Source organism: Pseudochaenichthys georgianus, chromosome 24, assembly GCF_902827115.2.
Source record: "Pseudochaenichthys georgianus chromosome 24, fPseGeo1.2, whole genome shotgun sequence".
NCBI classification, from domain to species: domain Eukaryota; kingdom Metazoa; phylum Chordata; class Actinopteri; order Perciformes; family Channichthyidae; genus Pseudochaenichthys; species Pseudochaenichthys georgianus.
The window spans coordinates 7244336-7264264 of NC_047526.1; the positions used below are offsets into that span (position 1 = coordinate 7244336).

The 19929-nt window shown below is 41.6% G+C and overlaps 1 protein-coding gene across 1 annotated transcript in view; it reads right to left on the reverse strand.

Moving 5' to 3' along the window:
• The window catches only part of ptchd4 (patched domain containing 4), a 72064-nt gene extending 53736 nt beyond the window's left edge, over nt 1–18328 (reverse strand). The window contains exon 1 of the mRNA XM_071202004.1: nt 17385–18328. Coding sequence (XP_071058105.1) covers nt 17385–17984 — 600 coding nt within the window. The 5' untranslated portion in view covers nt 17985–18328. The remainder of the gene's footprint in view (nt 1–17384) is intronic.
• Nucleotides 18329–19929: the final 1601 nt, after the last annotated feature.

The following is a 19929-nucleotide window of genomic DNA, read 5'->3' on the forward strand; positions in this document are numbered from 1 at the left end:
CATGGCGGCGGCGGAGCTCAAGTCTAGTTTCTCCACCTGGAGATATTCTCACTATTTCACTTGTGTCGAGCACAAAGAAAAGAACGTTTCTGTTGAATGTAAGTTGTGTCCTGGCGGGTCAAAGAGCCTATCTACTGCCCAAACCAGTCATTCAAATCTTAAAACATCTGCAGAAACAACATGCTGGGACGAAGCTAGTAACTAAGACCGGCACAGACCCAGGCCCTTTCTCATTTCTCTAACTCCCCTCCTCGACTCCTATCCTCGAGACTTAGTCCCGCCCACAGGAGATGCGAGCCGAGGAGCCGAGGAGGGGAACCGAGGAGAGGAGGGGAAGCAGCATGCGGTTAGAGAAATGAGAACTCCTCTCCTCTGAGCGGTCATTTTAAAGAGACGTCCATTAATGATGACAGGAGGCACAGCAGCCTCTGTCTGATGGACAGATGTGTTCATGACCACTTCTATATTTACTTTGAATATATTTATATAAATATACCATTTCAGAATCAAACAGAGCACTCTCATAATAACATAACACTATCAGAGACTGGATATATCCCCCCCCCCCTTTCCCCTCTGGTCGCTACAATGAGGAAAATGAATTACGGGCCAAAAGTTTTATTAACAAGTATTACAAGTAAGCAGAGGACACCAAACCAACTGAGACCTGTCTATCCGCTGCATCTACGCACTGTACAACACACACACACACACACACACACTGTACCACACACACCTAAAGCATAATCAGGCTACAGCCGTTGTGTATTTTATTATGTGAAGCACTAAATGGTTAAAATATCGACTCTTTGTTTGTAGATATCTACTAAACTAGAGCAAATAAAGAGAGAAGGCCTGTTATACTGAGTGATATATATTTTACACACTGCTCTGCTTTCTGCACGGACCTCACAGCTGTTCTCTCTGTAAATATCACGTTGCGATGAGAGCAGTTACTAAAATAATATCCAGGGGACGAATGTAGAGCTGTGATTGGTAAGTCCGGCCGTGCGTCACGACTCTTGAAACATCTCTGTTCCCGGAAATGCATCCATGAAGGAGCCGTGGAGGACCCATCAGTGTATCCTCGTTTAGAGCTCCTCCAGAGAGCCTCCTCGATGCTCGATCCTCGGTCCTCGAAGTGCATTTAGAGAAATTAGATGTCCTTCAACATGGCGCACTAAAATTCATTTCCGGGTCACTACCGGAGGACCGAGGAGTCGAGGAGGGGGATTTGATGAAATGAGAAAGGGCCCCAGACTCATCCAACGCCACTCCACCTCCACCTAAGCAACAGCGGCTGGATTTTAACCAAGGGACTGCTAGCCAGGGAACAGTCGATAAAGCCATTGCACGGTATGTTGTAGAACACATGCAGGCTATTGCTACAGTGGAGTCACCCGCTTTCAGGGAGCTAGTTAGCATGATACCATGTCCGGGCGGCACACGGCATATGGGACGGAAAACTTTTTCCAACTACCTGGAGAAAGAATATACAAAAATGTAAAGCCAGCTAATATCGATGCAATCCAGATTGCATATAATGCATGTCAAGTTGATCAACAGATTGTATTATTCTCCAATGCAATAACAGAACTGAAATGAAGACTATAAGCCTTAGGGCATTAATATAATGGGAGCCCTTTTTTTAAGTAACAAAAAAGTTACTTTTCACAGTAACGCATTACTTTTTGGTGTAAGTAATCAGTAAAGTAACTGAGTTACTTTTGAAATGAAGTAACTAGTAATGGTAACTAGTTACTGGTTTTCAGTAACTAGCACAACACTGATCACCAATAATGTGGATATAATGACAGAGCGGGTAAAGGAAAATTATTTAAAATACATCACTTTACTATAACCTTTAAAACAAGGAAAAGACAATAATTTTGACATATTACGATATAACTATATCCAAAATCAAAGATTATATATATTTTATGACAATATCCATATACCGTAATTTTAATATATTACCCATCCCTAAAGTCAATGACCCGAAGGTCTCTGAAGCAATGTTTCCGAGCTATGCTAACTATGAGGGTATTTGTTTTTCGCAAACCGTTGCCTAGTCATAATGTTAGCACTCTCCTTTGGCTAATAACACAGCAAAGGACAAGGACAAGGTTATGTAATATTTTTGGCAGCTTTCCACACAAGAAATGTCAATTTGTGACTTTCGTTTGGAGCATTCGCATACACCCTGTGATGATGAAATTAACTTAAAATGGACCAAAGCTTACAACAAGTTTCTTGATTTCTCTTATAATTTGTTCGAAAATATCAAAGGTACTTTATGGTACCTGTGATATTTTCGAAAAATTATTAAGGCAAACGCTAATGCTAAAACAGCAAGACTTGTTAACTGTGCTATTACAGTAGCTCACTTAGGCTCCCCAAACTAGCCTCTAACTCTCCGCCAATTTCAGATACGCTAGTTTACCACTGTTGAAGGGAGCGAAAATGGCTAACAGGCCTCATATCGTCAAGGCTTACAAAATGTTTACTGACAAACTGGGGGGGGGGGGGAGTCCGTCCGTCTGACTGACGGACAACTTCTCACTTCAAAAAAGAAGAAGAAATCTAGACCGCAAAAATAATTAAACAAGCGAGTACCTGTTTTTCCTGGCCAAGGACAGGTTCCTTGAACACAACACGAGCGTAACGTGTCTTCACGTGGTATGTCTCGTCTGAAAGGAGTGCTGACAGAGAGCACCGGAACGCCGCTCCAGCCCTTAAAATATTGCAATACCCATAAGGAGCCGTACACATGCCGCAGTGTTTGCGTGGCTGTGTCTTTAGTTGTAAGCACAGTGGCGATCTGTTGTTATTAGCATCTGGTTAGCTAGCTATGCTAACGAATTTAAAGCGCTTTTCTACAACCAGGTGGAAGAGAGCTCTCTCCTGAGAGGCTCAAAGAACCTCAGCTCAGTGAGGTTAAGGCACACCTTGATATGATCAATATAGTTATTAATGAGACTAAATGAAAAACAGGTATAAAATACTATATGACAGTAACAAAAAAGTTGTTAAAAATAACAAGAATAGAGTTTAAAATGGGAGTGATTTGTAAAATATCCAAAAAGAAAAATATGCTTACAGTTCTGTTTCATATGGGTGTTGAGAGATGTATCCATAGATCTCTTAATGTTGCTCTCAAAGTGCACCACATTGATGCTTTTAACTTCAATATTTAAAAAAAAAAAAAAAAAAAATCTTCCCGGGGGAGCATGCCCCCGGACCCCCCTAGAGAAGGTTACGTTCCCCCCCCCACTTAAATCATGTCCACATGGATAGGATGCTAAATACATTTGCACACATCTTGTGTCCATATCTTTCTGTGTTGGTGGTCATGCCACACCGTGCACATGCATGCATGCGCGAGTCATGGTGAGATATCTGGATTAAGAGGTTGCTTTTTCTTTGCACAGCATGAAAGAAAGGCCAAATTAATGGGCTGTGATTTTAGTTTTTTTAAGCAGAGGTTGAGTTAAATAATTTGTACGACCCTCGGGGGATGTTGTAAAAATTGAAAGGAAAAAGGTTCCCCACCCCTGCTCTAAATAATAATAAAAACCCTTGATTTGTAACTTAACATCTCTGTCTCCTATTGATCTGAGTATATTATAAAGAATAGCAGTTAATTGAAGCATTATAGCACAGGCCTTTGTCAGATGGTATATTACGCTGTTTTTATTCTGCTTCGAATAGTTCTCTCTTTTTTCACCATACCTGTGTTTGCATCACTGTAACCAATGAGCACCTGCATGTGTGTGAGAATGGCCCTGACTCCATGTCAGTCCAGATTTACAAACTCCTGGCAGGACAAGCTCCAGCTCAATTCTTACACTGAATAAAAAAAAGTGAGTGAGGGGCTGCAATATAAGAGGGAAAGAAAGAGAAACTGTTAAATTGTTATGATGTGTAAAGACTGATATTGTTCTATAATCGGCTGAAACTGTTAAGTCATGATGTGAAACGGTTAACAAAGAAAAAGGGAAACTCAAGCTGCTGCTACACTTTATTTTATTTATCTAAAATTAAGCACTTTAAGATGCACATATTTTCAAAAGCTATTTTATTTATTTTCTCTATTTTATTTGTAAATGCAGCCCAAGAGGAATATTACACATATCCACAGTATTTACTGTATATCTGTATAGTTCAATGTTAATTGACAATAAATATTGTTGTTTTTGAATTGTACTTTATTTGATTGACAGTCAGTTGTTGATTACATGCAGACGTTGATAAAGCTACAGGCTACTTCAATATATATCACACTAATTCATGAAGCAAGTTAGACATTTTGATGTTCCGGACCTTTGCATGGGGAGATTTTCTCTAACTGGACCTCGTTGAATTTTAGTTGAAGACCCCTGCTCTATGGCATACTGTTGCTCTCCGGCAACAAACCACTTTTTTCGACTCACACTGGCCCTCTAAATATTTAAAAAATATATATATATACACAATGTCACCTGACATGCTGGTGTCCAATAAAATGAGGGAATTATATGGGTGTGGCATTTTGTCTGGGGGTGGAGCAGTCCTTTCTGCAAGCTGCAGGGGACATAAGATACATTTCACTTTTTAACATATTAGAAATGTACACAACTTAAAATAAAAAATACATGCATGTGCATGAATATGTAAAGAAGTATATTTGATTGTTTAAAGACTTATTATGTATTTATTAATTAGCTAAAACTATGTTTTTTTGTTTGTTGCCTCAGGGCAACACTGTGCCACTTTTCCCAGGCAATATCATGCAAGTGTGCTCAGCTGTAAAATGATAACCCTAATCAATGTTTTTACATCTGCTGATATTTACAGGAAATGGACAACAACACATGTTCTGGGCAGAAGGGACACGATCAGCCTGTTAGGGCTATTCCGTCTGACAGTGAGGACAGTGAAGGTCAAGATAGGGTTAGACATACAGACACACAAACACAGACACACATACACATATATACACACACACACACACACACACACACACACACACACACACACACACACACACACACACACACACACACATACACACACACATACACACACACATACAAACACATACAACCACATACACACACACACACACACACACACACACACACACACACACACACACACACAGAGACATACAAACACATACACACATACACACACACACACACACACACACACACACACACACACACACACACACACATACAAACACACACACACAGAAAACCTTTTGAATTCATATTGAGTTGTTTTTTCTATTTCTTCTGAACTGTAGAAATCCTTAATGCTGCAATACCCTCGTAGCTCAGTGTTGCCCTGAGGCAACAAGCCAACCCCTGGGTGAGGGGGGGGTCACATGTTATAATTGATATAATATCAAGGTCCCCTAAGCTCCTAAATCACATGGTGAAACATTTGTTTCCTCCCAAAATAAAAAGTCATGCCATAGAGGGTTTGAACACTCTTTTTGACGGGTTAGTTGTATTTATTTGTTTAGTGAGCCAAAAGCACAGTCAGTGTGTTAGCTAGTTTTATATAAATGGCATCATAAACAGAACATACATTCTAAGCACATCCAAACAGTACTATAAGTAATAAAACTGCACGGCTAAGCAGAACATTATTAAGGGGGGGAAATGACTATATCATGCTTCAAGCTAGGGTTAGGTTCGGGTAACCCTACAGTTCAGCTTTGGGATTCACTTTGGATTTCTGTGAAAAGTTATGTGAAAAGAGGAAATGACACTTCTGGATCTTTCTGAGATGAATTGAGGTGATGGGTGGCTGAGAGAAGCCTCCAGGTTGCAGGGACACATTTAAACGGACAAAGCATCCAATGTATATGCTATTACTGTCTCTAAGGCAACCCAATATTGATATATTTGTGTATTTACAGTCTTTGGTAAGAGTATGAGAAAGATATTGTGTTGCAAGCCAAAGATGCTATTGAGTTGCATCATGGGAATTGGAGGATGTAGTGTTTTTGTCGCCTGACTGAGCGGAAAACTCCAGATTGGAAAACTGAATTTGATTATTTAATACGGCAAAAAAATAGTCCGGTTGTATAGAGGTCTATGAAAAAAATGCCCTATTACTCACTCGATTTATTGTTATTTATTAGTCAATTATATCTGAATCAGGTTATGGTCTAAATCACTTGTCTCATGTCTTAATCAATACAGCATGATTGATGTTCTTCTTGAAAGTTATTGTGTAATTTATGATAAATAGACATTCATAGGGTATGGTTTAGGGCAGGGCTACATTTAACTCAGCTCGGCACATATTTAATTTAATTATTACGTAAAACGAGGCAAAAGGCATGCCACACCCTTCCTTGCCTCTGATTGGCCATGATATTCTCACCCTCACCTCACCCTCACCCAAACCAATTAGTATTCCTTATCAAAACATCCCAATCAATGAAGGGTACAAGACTTGGCCAATCAGCGGCAGTGTAGGGAGGTCATGCCTGCAGCAAAGTAGGAAACAAAATATTGGTGTCATTCTGCAGATTAATTGGACGTACGCATCTCCAGGCATTCATAGAAACAGCAACCTTCACTTTGTGATAACATAATCAAAACCTTACTTGTTTCTGGTTTCCATTGAGAAATAATCATGCATTCTTTCTTTTGGCCAAATGTTCAAGCTGTCCTACTTTCACTCTATTCATTATCCATGGAACCAATTTATCTATTTTGGCAGAGTTGGGAAATCATTTAGAATTGTTATAATATGTTGAATGGCTAATGCTGAAGATATTTCCAAGTCCTATGCAGTTTAGGGAGACATCTAATGATTGTATTGACCGTTTTATATTGCCATGTACTCAAACGCACCCTAGGGCAAGCCAATTCTGTCAGACCTCCAGCTGTGTAGCTGCTGCTTGTCAGTGCCACTCTCACCTCAGATGTTATGATTTATTATAGAGAATAGGGTGTGTAAAACCGACATTGACCTTCGCTTGACATTGCCTGGCAGTATACAATCCAAACTACCCCATGACTTAAATCAATCCAGCATTCACGACTCCTGAATACAATGTGAAGCTTAATCTTGACAAACACACTAATGTTGGAATGTGTACTTCAGAAATGGCACACGTCTGACTTTTTTATATAAATCTAGTTTGACGGTCAGAGCTTTTGTCAACAGAAACCAAGAGCCACCAGAACTGCTTTTTATGAAGTCCCTTATTATCCTAAAATGACATCTTAAGTATTTAATTATCTTTAGACATCAAATCGGTATCGAGGATAATTGGCTAAATCAATTACTGGAGCAACACAAAATCCAATCAAGACAAGTAACAATTATTTTGTTCTGACAGCTGAACCGGCGGCGATGGTGCCACACCGGAGACATTTCATGTTAGGAAACATTTTCTCAGGGAAGCGATTAGAAGTCGGCCAGACTCTCTGAACATTGGATTGTTTTAACTTATCTTGAAAAACTGGCTTCCGGGGGCAAAAATCCTGCAAATTTGGCGGCCATTACAGATGTGCTCCCAATGCATCTGTACATTCCTAAGATGTACGTATACACACCATATACGATGTGACGAAAATTGACACTGGAAAAGTAACAAACAAGAATGAGGTTGATCCAGTTATACGAGTTGATGTAAGTAATTAAAATGTGATCAGCGTATTTTCTTGGATAGCATTTAAAACACTTGTGTGGACTGAAATAATGTGAATGTAACAGCAATTTCACATCCACTGATTGGTAAACAGAATCAGGAACAAAATAATTATACTGAACCATGTAGTGAAAAGGTTAGCGTGACAGAACATGTCATGACCTTGTTTTGTATGTATCCTGGTTATTTTGTTGAACACTCTCCTTGTGACTTGTCTGCTTTCAATTATTGTATTTGTGTTCCCGGCCTTTGTGATTATCTGCCCACCCTGATTCTATCCACCTGTAATCACCTTTTGCCCATTTGTTTTTTCCTGCCGTCTTCAGCTGTGTCTTGTCAACATTATCAGTTCTGTCTGTATATATGGCTGTCCTTCCCAGTGTCCTCTGTCGGTTCCTCTTCTATGATCCCCGGTGTGGTTTGACATGTTTCCTGTGCGTGTTTGTTCCATGAGCAATTCCTAGTGTTCCCTAGTGGATTTGCCTCCTGAGTTCCTTATGCTATCCCATTATAACCTTAGCCTGCTCTCTTCGCTTCATGTTTTTTATCTTTTGTTATACTGGCTATACTTTAAACAAAGCTCGCCTTTAGTTGTATATACCTGTGTGTTAGGATTCTGCGTTTTGGTCCTACTGTTTGCCATAAACTGTGACAGAACAGACCATATCAGAAGGGTTGTTTAGGAGGTTAGGCACATTGAGTTCTAGGTCTGACACAGGGGAAACTGTATTGTGCGTCTCAGTTATTGTATTATATTGGAATAACTCCATATTTGATCTTTATTTAACAAATGACACTTTGAAAATGTTGGCTAGGTGGGTTGGAAAAGATAACGCACTCTTTTCTTTGCAATCGAATCATTGGGTCAGAATTAAAACATTGAAACGTTGTGTGGATATAGGATGTAATGTATGGGCTCAGAACAGTCTCATAATACACACATGCACACAGAAGGATTCACACTTGTATTTCCGGATCCACACTTGTGTTTTTCAATGCACACACAAATGTATTCCGTTTCATATACATGTAAATAAAATCCAAATGCAGAAAAAAGTTTTACATATGTATTTTTGATCCTCACATATTTGTTTTCCGTTTAAATCCCCTGAACCTGCAAACACAAACCGCTTTCTGTGCACGGATCGCCTTGCATTCGTGTGTGGGTTTTTTTGAGACTCCCCTGACGGTCAGCCGATTCGTACTTGTAATTATTTTTATCTATAGCCAATCAGATGTCTCCTTCATTCTAAGCCAATCACATGAGCGCGCCCCCACGAGGGTAGATTTCTTGCGTTCATGACGTAGCGCTTCATGTACGCATTTTGCGCAGTCCGGAGCCGACAGGTCCATGGAGCCTGCCTGCAGGCGCTAATGTCAGGACACCTCCACTCTCAGTACAGCGCCACTTTCCGAACAGGAAATGCACGCAAATACAAGCCTTTATATTATTAAGGTACAGCGCCACTTTCCGAACCATTGATGAATGCTTGTGTACACAAAAACGGCAGGCAAACCCATTTTAAATGTGTGTTTCCTGTGTGGCGAATACAGCTGCTTTATTTATGTCTGCATGAAGTTGTTGTGAGTGTGGAGGGAGCAGCTACAGGTTAGCTTAGCCTAATCGATCAGTGCTAGACAGTGACCTGTTAACGGGGGGGAGCCCCGCCGGTCATTATTGGCCGATATTCACTCTTAATAATTTGATCGGTACTCTCTATAAAGGCCATATCAATCAGGAGAGCTGGATCTGATCGATATGGACATAAACGCGAGTGAAGTATAACCGGACGCGAGAGAGAGATCAGATCAGCTGCTGAGTCTGACGGAGACACGCTGCTCTGCATGATCACCTGAAGCTCCGCCCTCTGTTTAGCGAGCTGACCGGACTGCGCAAAATGCGTACATGAAGTAATCTTACCCTCGTGGGGGCGCGCTCATGTGATTGGCTTAGAATGAAGGAGACATCTGATTGGCTATAGATAGAAAAAATTACAAGTACGAATCGGCTGACCGTCAGGGGAGTCTCAAAAAACCCACACACGAATGCAAAGCGATCCGTGCACAGAAAGCGGTTTGTGTTTGCAGGTTCAGAGGTTTTGAACCGGAAACTAATATGTGAGGATCAAAAATACATATGTAAAACTTTTTTCTGTATTTGGATTGTATTTAAATGTATATGAAACGGAATACATTTGTGTGTGCATTGAAAAACACAAGTGTGGATCCGGAAATACAAGTTTGAATCCTTCTGTGTGCATGTGTGTATTATGAGACTGTTCTGAGCCCATAGTAATACACCACAAAAAGATGGTTATTGTAATCACCTTCCAAAACAATGATCCATTATTGATTTATATTAAGCAGAGCAGGATGACATATGAAGGTTTTCTGATGACCTACTTCCACTATTGCAGTATGCTAAGGTTCAGGAAACAAATATAATTTATTAAGGCGAGACACGGCAGGCAAAAACATTGTTTTCTATGCACTGGTCAATTTTTAGATTTTGTGCTATTTTTAACATTTTAACAAGGCTTTTGGAAGGAAACTATAGTTTGTCAGGAAGTTTGTCTATTTGCGTCTGTAGATTTCTCCTAAATTCACCAAAAGTTAGCATTCTAACTAGGCCTGTCATGATAATTAATTTTGTTGGACGATACATTTTTCTGGAAATTATTGCAATAAACGATAATATTGTCGGCACCGTTGTAAGACCATTTTAGACCACTGACATAATGATAATATATAATAATAATTCAAGTACATGCTTTCAAAAATGATATATAATAAATAAAACAAATTAATTAAATTATAATAAATTAATTAAATCACACACAACCAAAACAATACATTAAATATACTCCTTAAAACAACAGTCAAGTGTACAGTCCACTGTCCATACAAAGACCCAGATGCCTCAACAGGCCATATCCAAATCTGTTTTTCAAAGTTTTGGAGCAAGGAACACCAACATGTTTGCGTTTTCGGGCAAATGCATCTTTGATTGTAAACTGTCGCTGGGAAGGTGGGGGCTCTCCATCTCCAGCAACCGTGTTTTCTACCAGCTGGGAAAACGGAATGGGGTGGTTGTGTTTTAGGTGTAGTTTAAAATGCGTGGTATTGCCTGCTTTTGTCGCTACCTTTTTTAAACAAATGCGACACACCGCCCGGCTCATTGAAGTCCGTAGGTTTGCCTCGTTGATTTGGCTTGAATCCAAAATACTGCCACACCGGAGAATCGAGATGTGTAGTTAGTAGGGGTGTAACGGTTCACAAACATTTCGGTTCGGTACGTACCTCGGTTTTTAGGTCACGGTTCGGTTCGGTACGTTTTCGGTACAGCAGAACAAATTATCACAAAACATAACATATTTTTTTTAAATTATTATTAAACTGTGAATAATGTATTCACTCAAATAAATACAAAATATAATAAAATAAACATTAAGGTGCAGCATTTCGATAAACTGAAATAATCTGTATTTGAACTTTACTGTACTAGTACTCACAAAACATAAACTATTAGTTTAGGGTTTTTAATTATTATTAAACTATGAATATTCACATCTGTTTTTCAAAGTTTTGGAGCAAGGAACACCAACATGTTTGCGTTTTCGGGCAAATGCATCTTTGATTGTAAACTGTCGCTGGGAAGGTGGGGGCTCTCCATCTCCAGCAACCGTGTTTTCTACCAGCTGGGAAAACGGAATGGGGTGGTTGTGTTTTAGGTGTAGTTTAAAATGCGTGGTATTGCCTGCTTTTGTCGCTACCTTTTTTAAACAAATGCGACACACCGCCCGGCTCATTGAAGTCCGTAGGTTTGCCTCGTTGATTTGGCTTGAATCCAAAATACTGCCACACCGGAGAATCGAGATGTGTAGTTAGTAGGGGTGTAACGGTTCACAAACATTTCGGTTCGGTACGTACCTCGGTTTTTAGGTCACGGTTCGGTTCGGTACGTTTTCGGTACAGCAGAACAAATTATCACAAAACATAACATATTTTTTTTTAATTATTATTAAACTGTGAATAATGTATTCACTCAAATAAATACAAAATATAATAAAATAAACATTAAGGTGCAGCATTTCGATAAACTGAAATAATCTGTATTTGAACTTTACTGTACTAGTACTCACAAAACATAAACTATTAGTTTAGGGTTTTTAATTATTATTAAACTATGAATATTCACTCAAATAAATATAATAAAATAAACATTAAGGTACAGCTTTTCGATGAACTGAAATAATCTGTATTTGAACTGTACTGTACTAGTACCTAAGCAGCCAGTTTGACATTATGACTTGTTATTGTATTTTCATGTTTTTTTAAAGAAAAATGTACTTGTCCACATTGCTTGCCGAAAGGGCAGATCTGCTGGCACTAGCAATGTCTCCTGCCGTGGAGAACACCCTCTCGTTAGGGACAGAGGTAGCAGATACAGCCAGGTAGCGCTTTGCTAACATGGCAACATAAGGATATTTGCCGTTTGTAATAGCTTTGGCTCGGTCTGAAGTTTTTGCGAGTGGTGGAGGCTTACATGCTAGTGGGAGTTGGGTTTGCACTTCAGTCTTTTGGTACCGGTGATATTCACGTTCGGGTGATGCCTTTTCAAATGAGTGGGCAAGTTTGATGTATTGCCAGCCGCGTAACCAATGTTAGTTGAACAATGCCGACTAACAGCTTTGGTTCGGTCCACCTGTCTTTGTCCGTCATCCTTGTACGTAACTGCGAAACCAAAATGTTCCCAAACCGGAGACTTCAATGATGCTGGAGGATTTTCGAGCTCAACTTTATCTGCGTTCGCCATTTCGACAGTTCCTCAAATTACTGATTACATTTGAACGCATCCCTCTGACCAGCTCGTCCAATGAAATGACTTGCTCGCTCTATGACGCGTTGATCACAATGGGTGCAAATTACTCTGAATGCTGCGACGCAGCACCTGAGATTACTTCCAAAAAGTTGTTCACGTTCTCAATTTTTTACGTTTAAAGTTATATGCGTTCGGTACACTTCGGTACACACGTGTACCGAACCGAAGGGCCCGTACCGAATAATTTCGGTACGGGTACGTGTACCGTTACACCCCTAGTAGTTAGGTTTTGTAACACGCGAGTAAGTCACACGTTGTCTCCCGCTTGTCGCTATATTATTAATTTGGCTGATACGCTGCTGCACGTGCACGCAGAGTGTCCTGACCTGGCTGTGTATCACCCCCGCCCCTCACAGCGCGTGTGGCCGGCAGCCACAGCGCTCCTAGATAAAATGCTGGTCACATCCTTATGTAAACGGCAATTTATCGAGCTCAGAAAAGTTATCGAGTCCATTTTTATTTATCGTACAATAAGTACATTTATCGATTATCGCGACAGGCTTAATTCTAACGTAACATATAGTACCACGACCGCTGTTTGCACCATGTAATCAGAGGTATCGTTGGAAAGCTCCTTCTCTCCTGCACAATCTCATCGAATCCAAATATGGTAATTTCCTTTGTATCAGCAACTAATCGTGAAAGTACAAAGGGGTCTTCAACCAAAAAACGAAATCTCATTGGCTGGTGTCAATTTCTGATTCGTTCAGATGCGACACGTGGTGTGCTAAAAGACTTAAATCTCAAAATGGCAAAAGAACAGCGATAAAAACATTCACAAAGAAGATGACAACAATTGTCACTTGCATGAAGCAAGGTTAGACCCTGACTATGAAATACCGTCACGGAGTGCGTCAAGGCGCAAGCTATCGTCCAAAGAACAGGAGGGTTTAGGTAGCGCCACACAGCAATCTTTAAAGGTGGTTTTCTCAAAATTAGTTTTTTCTCCAATTCTGAAAGAGAAATGTCAACTTCAGTAGCACTTACATACACCAAACCTACCAGTTATATTCCTATCAATATTATGAAGGCTTTTACAGAAGGGTTTGTTCATATATCATTCATAGCCTGAATTATATAACATTTTATACCTAAAAACATGGCGAAAATTGATATTTTAGGGCTGTTGACAGTATCTTCTGATTTATAGATAAAAAGAGATATCCAAAATCCCTTCGGTAAAAACGTTAGATTCTAATATGACTACAAAATGAAATAAGAATTTTGATCCTGGCTTTATCCAATGTTCAGATTTGTGTTCATGAAATCTATAATATAAAAAATATGCGCATATATAATAAGTATTGGCTCATTTGCATATTTATACAGGCTATTTCAGAGCTATTTTAATACAAAAAACAAGTGTCTTAATCTAAGTAATTAACTGGAGAAATTCGTAGCTGATATCTTTAAGTAAAACAAATTACCCTATTTACCTGTAGTGTCTCTTCTTAAGACAACAAGAAATATCACGGTTATGGTAAACTGAATTCTAAAGTTGCCTCATGACAAATTAAAATACTTTGGATAACCCACCATTTCAGTTTCACATTTGTTTCTCAGAAGTCATTACTTATTGAGGCCTAACTGGCCTATATATGCTTATCAGAAATCATCAATGTATCTACCAAATGTCATGGAAATCAAGCCCCTAACTAACCCTAACACAAACACAAACCTAACCCTACCCAACTGACAAGACATGTCTTATGCAAGCCAAACATGTCAACCTGCCGGTGGCAACAGAGGACAAATATGGGAACATTTCACAACAATCCACATTAGTCATGGCATATTTCAGTTCGGACGAAAGTTGCGGACTGATCACAGACCAAAGAGTCAACGAGCCTCTGCCATTGCCATCTGTATAGCCATGCAGCTAGTATGGCATATACGTGAACTCAATGATCCTTATTAGAAATGTGTTGTTCTTCTTTTCGTGTAAAATATATAGTGTTGCCAATCCGTTGATGCAACAACTTTGGCACTTCATCTCGCAATCGACATACTCTAAGTCAGCGGTTTTCAAAGTGTGAGGCGCAGGGGGGCGCCAGAGAGCTTCAGGGGAGGTGCAGCGTGAGAAAGAAATAACGAGAATTTCAGCTAGTTAACTTCAACTAACTTTATGCGAGCAGCAACATGGATCGATTTTATAGTGATGTTACCTAAAGTGAGAGAGGAGACAGCGTCTGGCAGAAAACGTCACTTGCACACTCTTGGCTCTCTGTGGAGATCGAGTTCCCCCACCTTGCCCAAAAGGCTGTAAAAGTGCTCATTCCCTTCACCTCCGCCTACCTGTGTGAGTGTGGGTTTTCCGCAAGTACCGGTCAAGCAGGGGCGGATCTACCGGGTGGCAGGCAAACACTCCAATACTCCAATCAGACGCTGCTGCTCAGTGGCGTAACAAGGTTGTGATTGGCCCCGGTGCAAATATTGTTTCCCCCCCCCCCATCGCCCCAAACATAAGCTCACACACACACACAGACATACACAACCACTCAGAAGCGCCACCTGGCAGGCTATCAACAACAGCCTGCCCTGGCCTCAGACCACCACAGCCTGACAACGGCACAGCCAACTAAGAAGAGGATTAAACCTGTTTCCTTGATGTTTGTCTCTGGGGAATGGGCCAGTAGGCCTACATAGACCGGTTGCTATAATATAGCTTTTGATCTTGGCGTCGGGGGTCTCAATAGCGCCATAGAGTCCCCTATCGGTTAGGGCCCTTGGGGGAACTGTTGGACCACCGCCGGGCACAGCCAAATCCAGCCTCTCCTCCTGGCTGGCTGGAGAAGAAGGTTGCACAGCCACGGCCACGGATACAGCTTCAATTGTGGAGCTAGATGGCAATGATGGTGGTGAGCTATCGTTAGCCTCCGGCTGCCGCTGCACGTCAACATTGCTAACGTTAGCGTGATTTCGAGGACGATGTATGACAAAAGAAACGATCTAATTTTGTCAGTTGAGCTGTTACATCTCCTTGTTCTCTATTGTCCTTTCTCTTTTGAGCGCTGCTCTTGTGCTTTGGTTTGCTGTACATTATAACATTTAAAAAATTCTGCCGAACTTGCTGCTGCTAGCTACAGTTCAGTACAGGTATATTAAACGATTCGCTGGTCACGCAAGGTATCACATGACATGAAAGGGAGCAAGGTCATTGGAAAGATAAATTACAAATTAATTTAGGTTGCTTGGTTACTTTGAAGACTGCGTGAACCGGTCAATGCCATTGGGGCCCCAAACAAAAAATATTAAAAAAGAATATTAAAACATTTATTTATTTTTTGCATGGGCCCCTTGCCGGCTCGGGGCCCCGGTGCGTTGCACCGGCTGCACCGTTGATAGTTACGCCACTGAGTGCTGCTGCTCGGATAGCTCTCACTGCTGTGGCAGCTCTCAATGGAAGTTACAGCCCACCATGCTGGAGACCAGGCTGTGATACATTAAAGATGTGCTGCTGTCAGGTTGGGCCTACAGTATGTGTGTGGCTGATGTACAGTGGCATGTACATCACCCTTGTGTCACCTAGTGTAGAGTAAGCTAGCTGTTAGTGTATGTGCATATATCCATTTTATATTCAATCTGTACCATACTGTAGACCTACTTTAAATGTGCCTCATTGCAACCTAAAGGACACTAAAAGCACTTAATGCAGCAAAGTAAAACTAAACCAGGTGTTTGCACGTAGGGCTGCAGGATTCTGATAAAATAACTAATTGCGATAATTTTGAGGGATTTCTACATTGCGATATGATTCTCATTTTTCATCAATCTGCTCATTATCATTGAAAAATATGTTTAAATGGTCATGGTGAAAGGCTCTGTACCAAACCAAAATGTTGAATAACTCTGTAAAAAAACTATGTGTAGGCAGGGAATATCTCTGCAGCTCCTCCATACTTCATTCAAAATGGTATTTTAACACATAATTGGTCTTTAACGAAGAGTGAGCTTCCTACAACCTGAATACATCACTAGTCCATATTGCCATTTCGATCCAATTTAGATTAATCTTGCAGCACTAATTGCATGTGTCTCGTGGTGTGACAACATATATTTTTGAATCTGTTTTAAAAGGGAAAAATTGGCAAATATATCAAATCATGCATGCATGTGTGCAACATATGTTCAGTGTATAGCCCCGTACACCTAGCACCGTGGCTCCATCTGCAGAGCACAACTGCACGTGATGCAGGTGTGGGCCTACTGAGTGTGCACCTGTGGTCTACAGCTTCTTCCGATGCTTGTTGTATGGCTTTAAGTGATCGAAACAGCTGCAGTCACCTCACTGAGAAAATGAGAGGCAGACTCTAGAAATGAATGCAGTGGAATCTATTATCTACATGTCATGCTGCATGTGCAGCCAGCAGAAGGCAAGAGGGAGACACTGCATCAAAAAAAGGCAGGATATCCCTATGTGTGTGCGTGTGTGTGTGTGTGTGTGTGTGTGTGTGTGTGTGTGTGTGTGTGTGTGTGTGTGTGTGTGTGTGTGTGTGTGCGTGCGTGTGTGTGTGTGTGTGCGCGCGCGTGCGTGCGTGCATGTGTGTAAGGACAGAGAGCAACCAATCAATTCACGTGCAGCAACAAGGGAGGGTGAAGACGGCAAAGCCGGCTGTGTGTAATGGAGAGGGTTCACTCACCATCTGATATGTGACAATCTGCAGCCCTCCATCACAGCCTGAGCTAAAAGGAGCCCATTCAGAAAGAGTGCCAGCCTGCTACATGCTGCTGCTGCTGCTGCTGCTGCTGCACTGTCACCACAAATCTGATGGGGAGGTGTTTTGGGAAAGGGGGGTAGGAGTGTGTAGGCCTGGCTTGACAGTCATGCAAATTAAATCTCACCTTTAGCGTTGTGTTTGGATAGCTCACGGGCACCTTATGGAAAGTGCTGTTGGAGAGCACTGCCTGCCTGATATCTTCGAAGATGGTGATGATATCATCCAAGAGGCAGCGCTTGTCCCGGTGGCTCAGCACGCAGAGGTGCGCGAACGTGTAATTGAATCCCTTGTAATTCACGTGCAAATCCAACACCTGCTTGTGGACCTGCAGGACCTGGTCGGCCAGCTCCAGGATGTTCCCCCCGGACTTGACCAGCAGGATCAGCCTGCCATATCTGCCCGGGGTGTGCAAATCCGAGTACAGCTTGTGCTTCGACTGGTCGATGGGAAACAGGCTGTTGGCGAGACTCCGCTCGATCTTGGCCAGGCTGTGCGTCGGGGCGACCAGCACCTCCAGGTCCGTCTCCGGCTTGAATCTGCTCAGCACGGTAGTTCCGAAAATGATGGTGAGCACGGCGGGGACGGTGAGGAAGAAAACGGGGTGCCTGCTAACGAATAAGCCCAGCCAGTAGAACGAAGCCTTGAGCCCTCTGTGTATCACTTGCCGCAGCATCCTCCACAAAATCCCGCTTGCAGATGCCCCGTCTCCTCCGATGAAGCACATGTGACATCAGACTCCCGGCTTAGTCCAATTCGAGAACCACCATGCACACACTCACTCACTCTCACACACACGCGCGCCACAACACTTGGAAAAACAGCACTGCAGCAATCTCGCTGCAAGACGCACGGACGCACACACAGACAGCCAGACAGTCAGAACACCATCGCGCATCGGCCGTAAGAGACGAGTCCGCGGTGTCTGGTCTCACGCCATTCTGCCTCCGAGTGCTGGAGAAGAGCCGCCGGTGTGCGGAGCTGCAGCGGCTGCAGTGGCAGCGACGAGCCGCGGCGGAGTGAAGAGCATGTGTGCGCGCTGTCTGCTGCCAGTCCGCCGCTTCACACCAGCCCCGGCGCCTGATTTATGTACTTAACTGTAACCATGTGGAGGGGATGAAGGAGAGGAGGGAGGGAGGGAGGGAGAGGAGGAGGAGGAAGAGGAGCAGGGGAGGGGGGGTGATGCCTGGTTATTTTTAGGAACAGCGGAGGCAACGGGCAACATGAGAGTAGTAAAATATGTTTCCTGCCGCTGCTGGTGGCCGAAAATCACAGGGATGAGTTAGTGTTCATGAATCGGGAAAACCCGCCTTGTGTTCATGCTGAGTTCAGTGTGCAGGCCAGGCAAGATCAGGCCATCCAGAGCAATCTTCTTCTCTTTTCAAAATACAATTAAAAAAAAACCTGTTTAGGTGGCTTGTCATTATTTGACTTGCACTACACAGACATAACACATATTTTGTGCAATATTTTGTTAAACATACTACAAACACCTGTAATATAACACTGCAATATTTTACCTATAGTAATTATGGTGTTTAACACATTCATGCATCTACTGCATTACTTTCTACTTCTTTCACTTTTTTATCGCCAGGGGAGCAATGGGGGTGGGGGGGGTTGCCTTGCTCAAGGCAGGGCCTATAGGTGAACTGGGACCTCTCCAAGTAGCACTCCATACTAGGTTTGTTCGGGGGCTTGAACAAACAACCCTACGATTCCCAGTCCAAGCCCCTACTGACTGAGCCACTGCCAGCGACGCTACAGTCTAAGCATCATCAATAAGAAATCTCCCATAAAATATCATGTCTTCAATTAAGTCAGTGCCCATGCTCCAGATTTGATGAACATTTTGAAAAAAAGTCGAAGTATAGACCAGACTATTGTTTAACGGGCCTGGTTTTCAGAAAGCTAAACAGAATCAGATATATTGCCAAGTAGGTTCGCCAATACAAGGAATTGGCTTTGGTGAAAATGGTGCATCCAGACAAGATAAATTAGATTGTACAAACATATTTTTTGTAGGACAGTAACATGTGACAAATACAATAATTTAAAGAAGAAAGGTTTCCCAGATAGCAAAGTCATTGAATCAACATTGAGATATTGTCACGCTGAAGATTGCAATCAACATTGGTGTCAGACATTGAAAATAACATTGAAAGAACATTGCATTTTCAATCAATCCCAACAATGAATCAACCTTGATTCAATTACGATATGATCAACATTGAAAGGATGTACAATTGCATCAACATTAATTCAACTATATGCGTTGCATTACACATTGAAACAATGTTATTATCAGATAGCAAAAAGTAATTGAATCAACATTGAGATATTGTCACGCTGAAGAATGCAATCAACATTGATGTCAGACATTGAAAATGAACTAAAATGAACAAACAAAAAAAGAGCCCATTATTTATTCAGTTATTTATTATGATGTAATTCAATTATATGAAAATGTTGTACATCTTTTTTCCACTTTAGCACACAAAACATTCTCTCTTCTAAAGGTCCCATGACATGCTTTTCCGGTTATTACCCATCCTCTTATGTGTTATTTCTCTGCATGTAAACGATCTGCAAAGTCACAAACCCTCAAAGTGCACCCTGTAGCGAGTAAATACAGAAAATACCTGTCTATTCTGCCCCAGAACGCCTCGTTG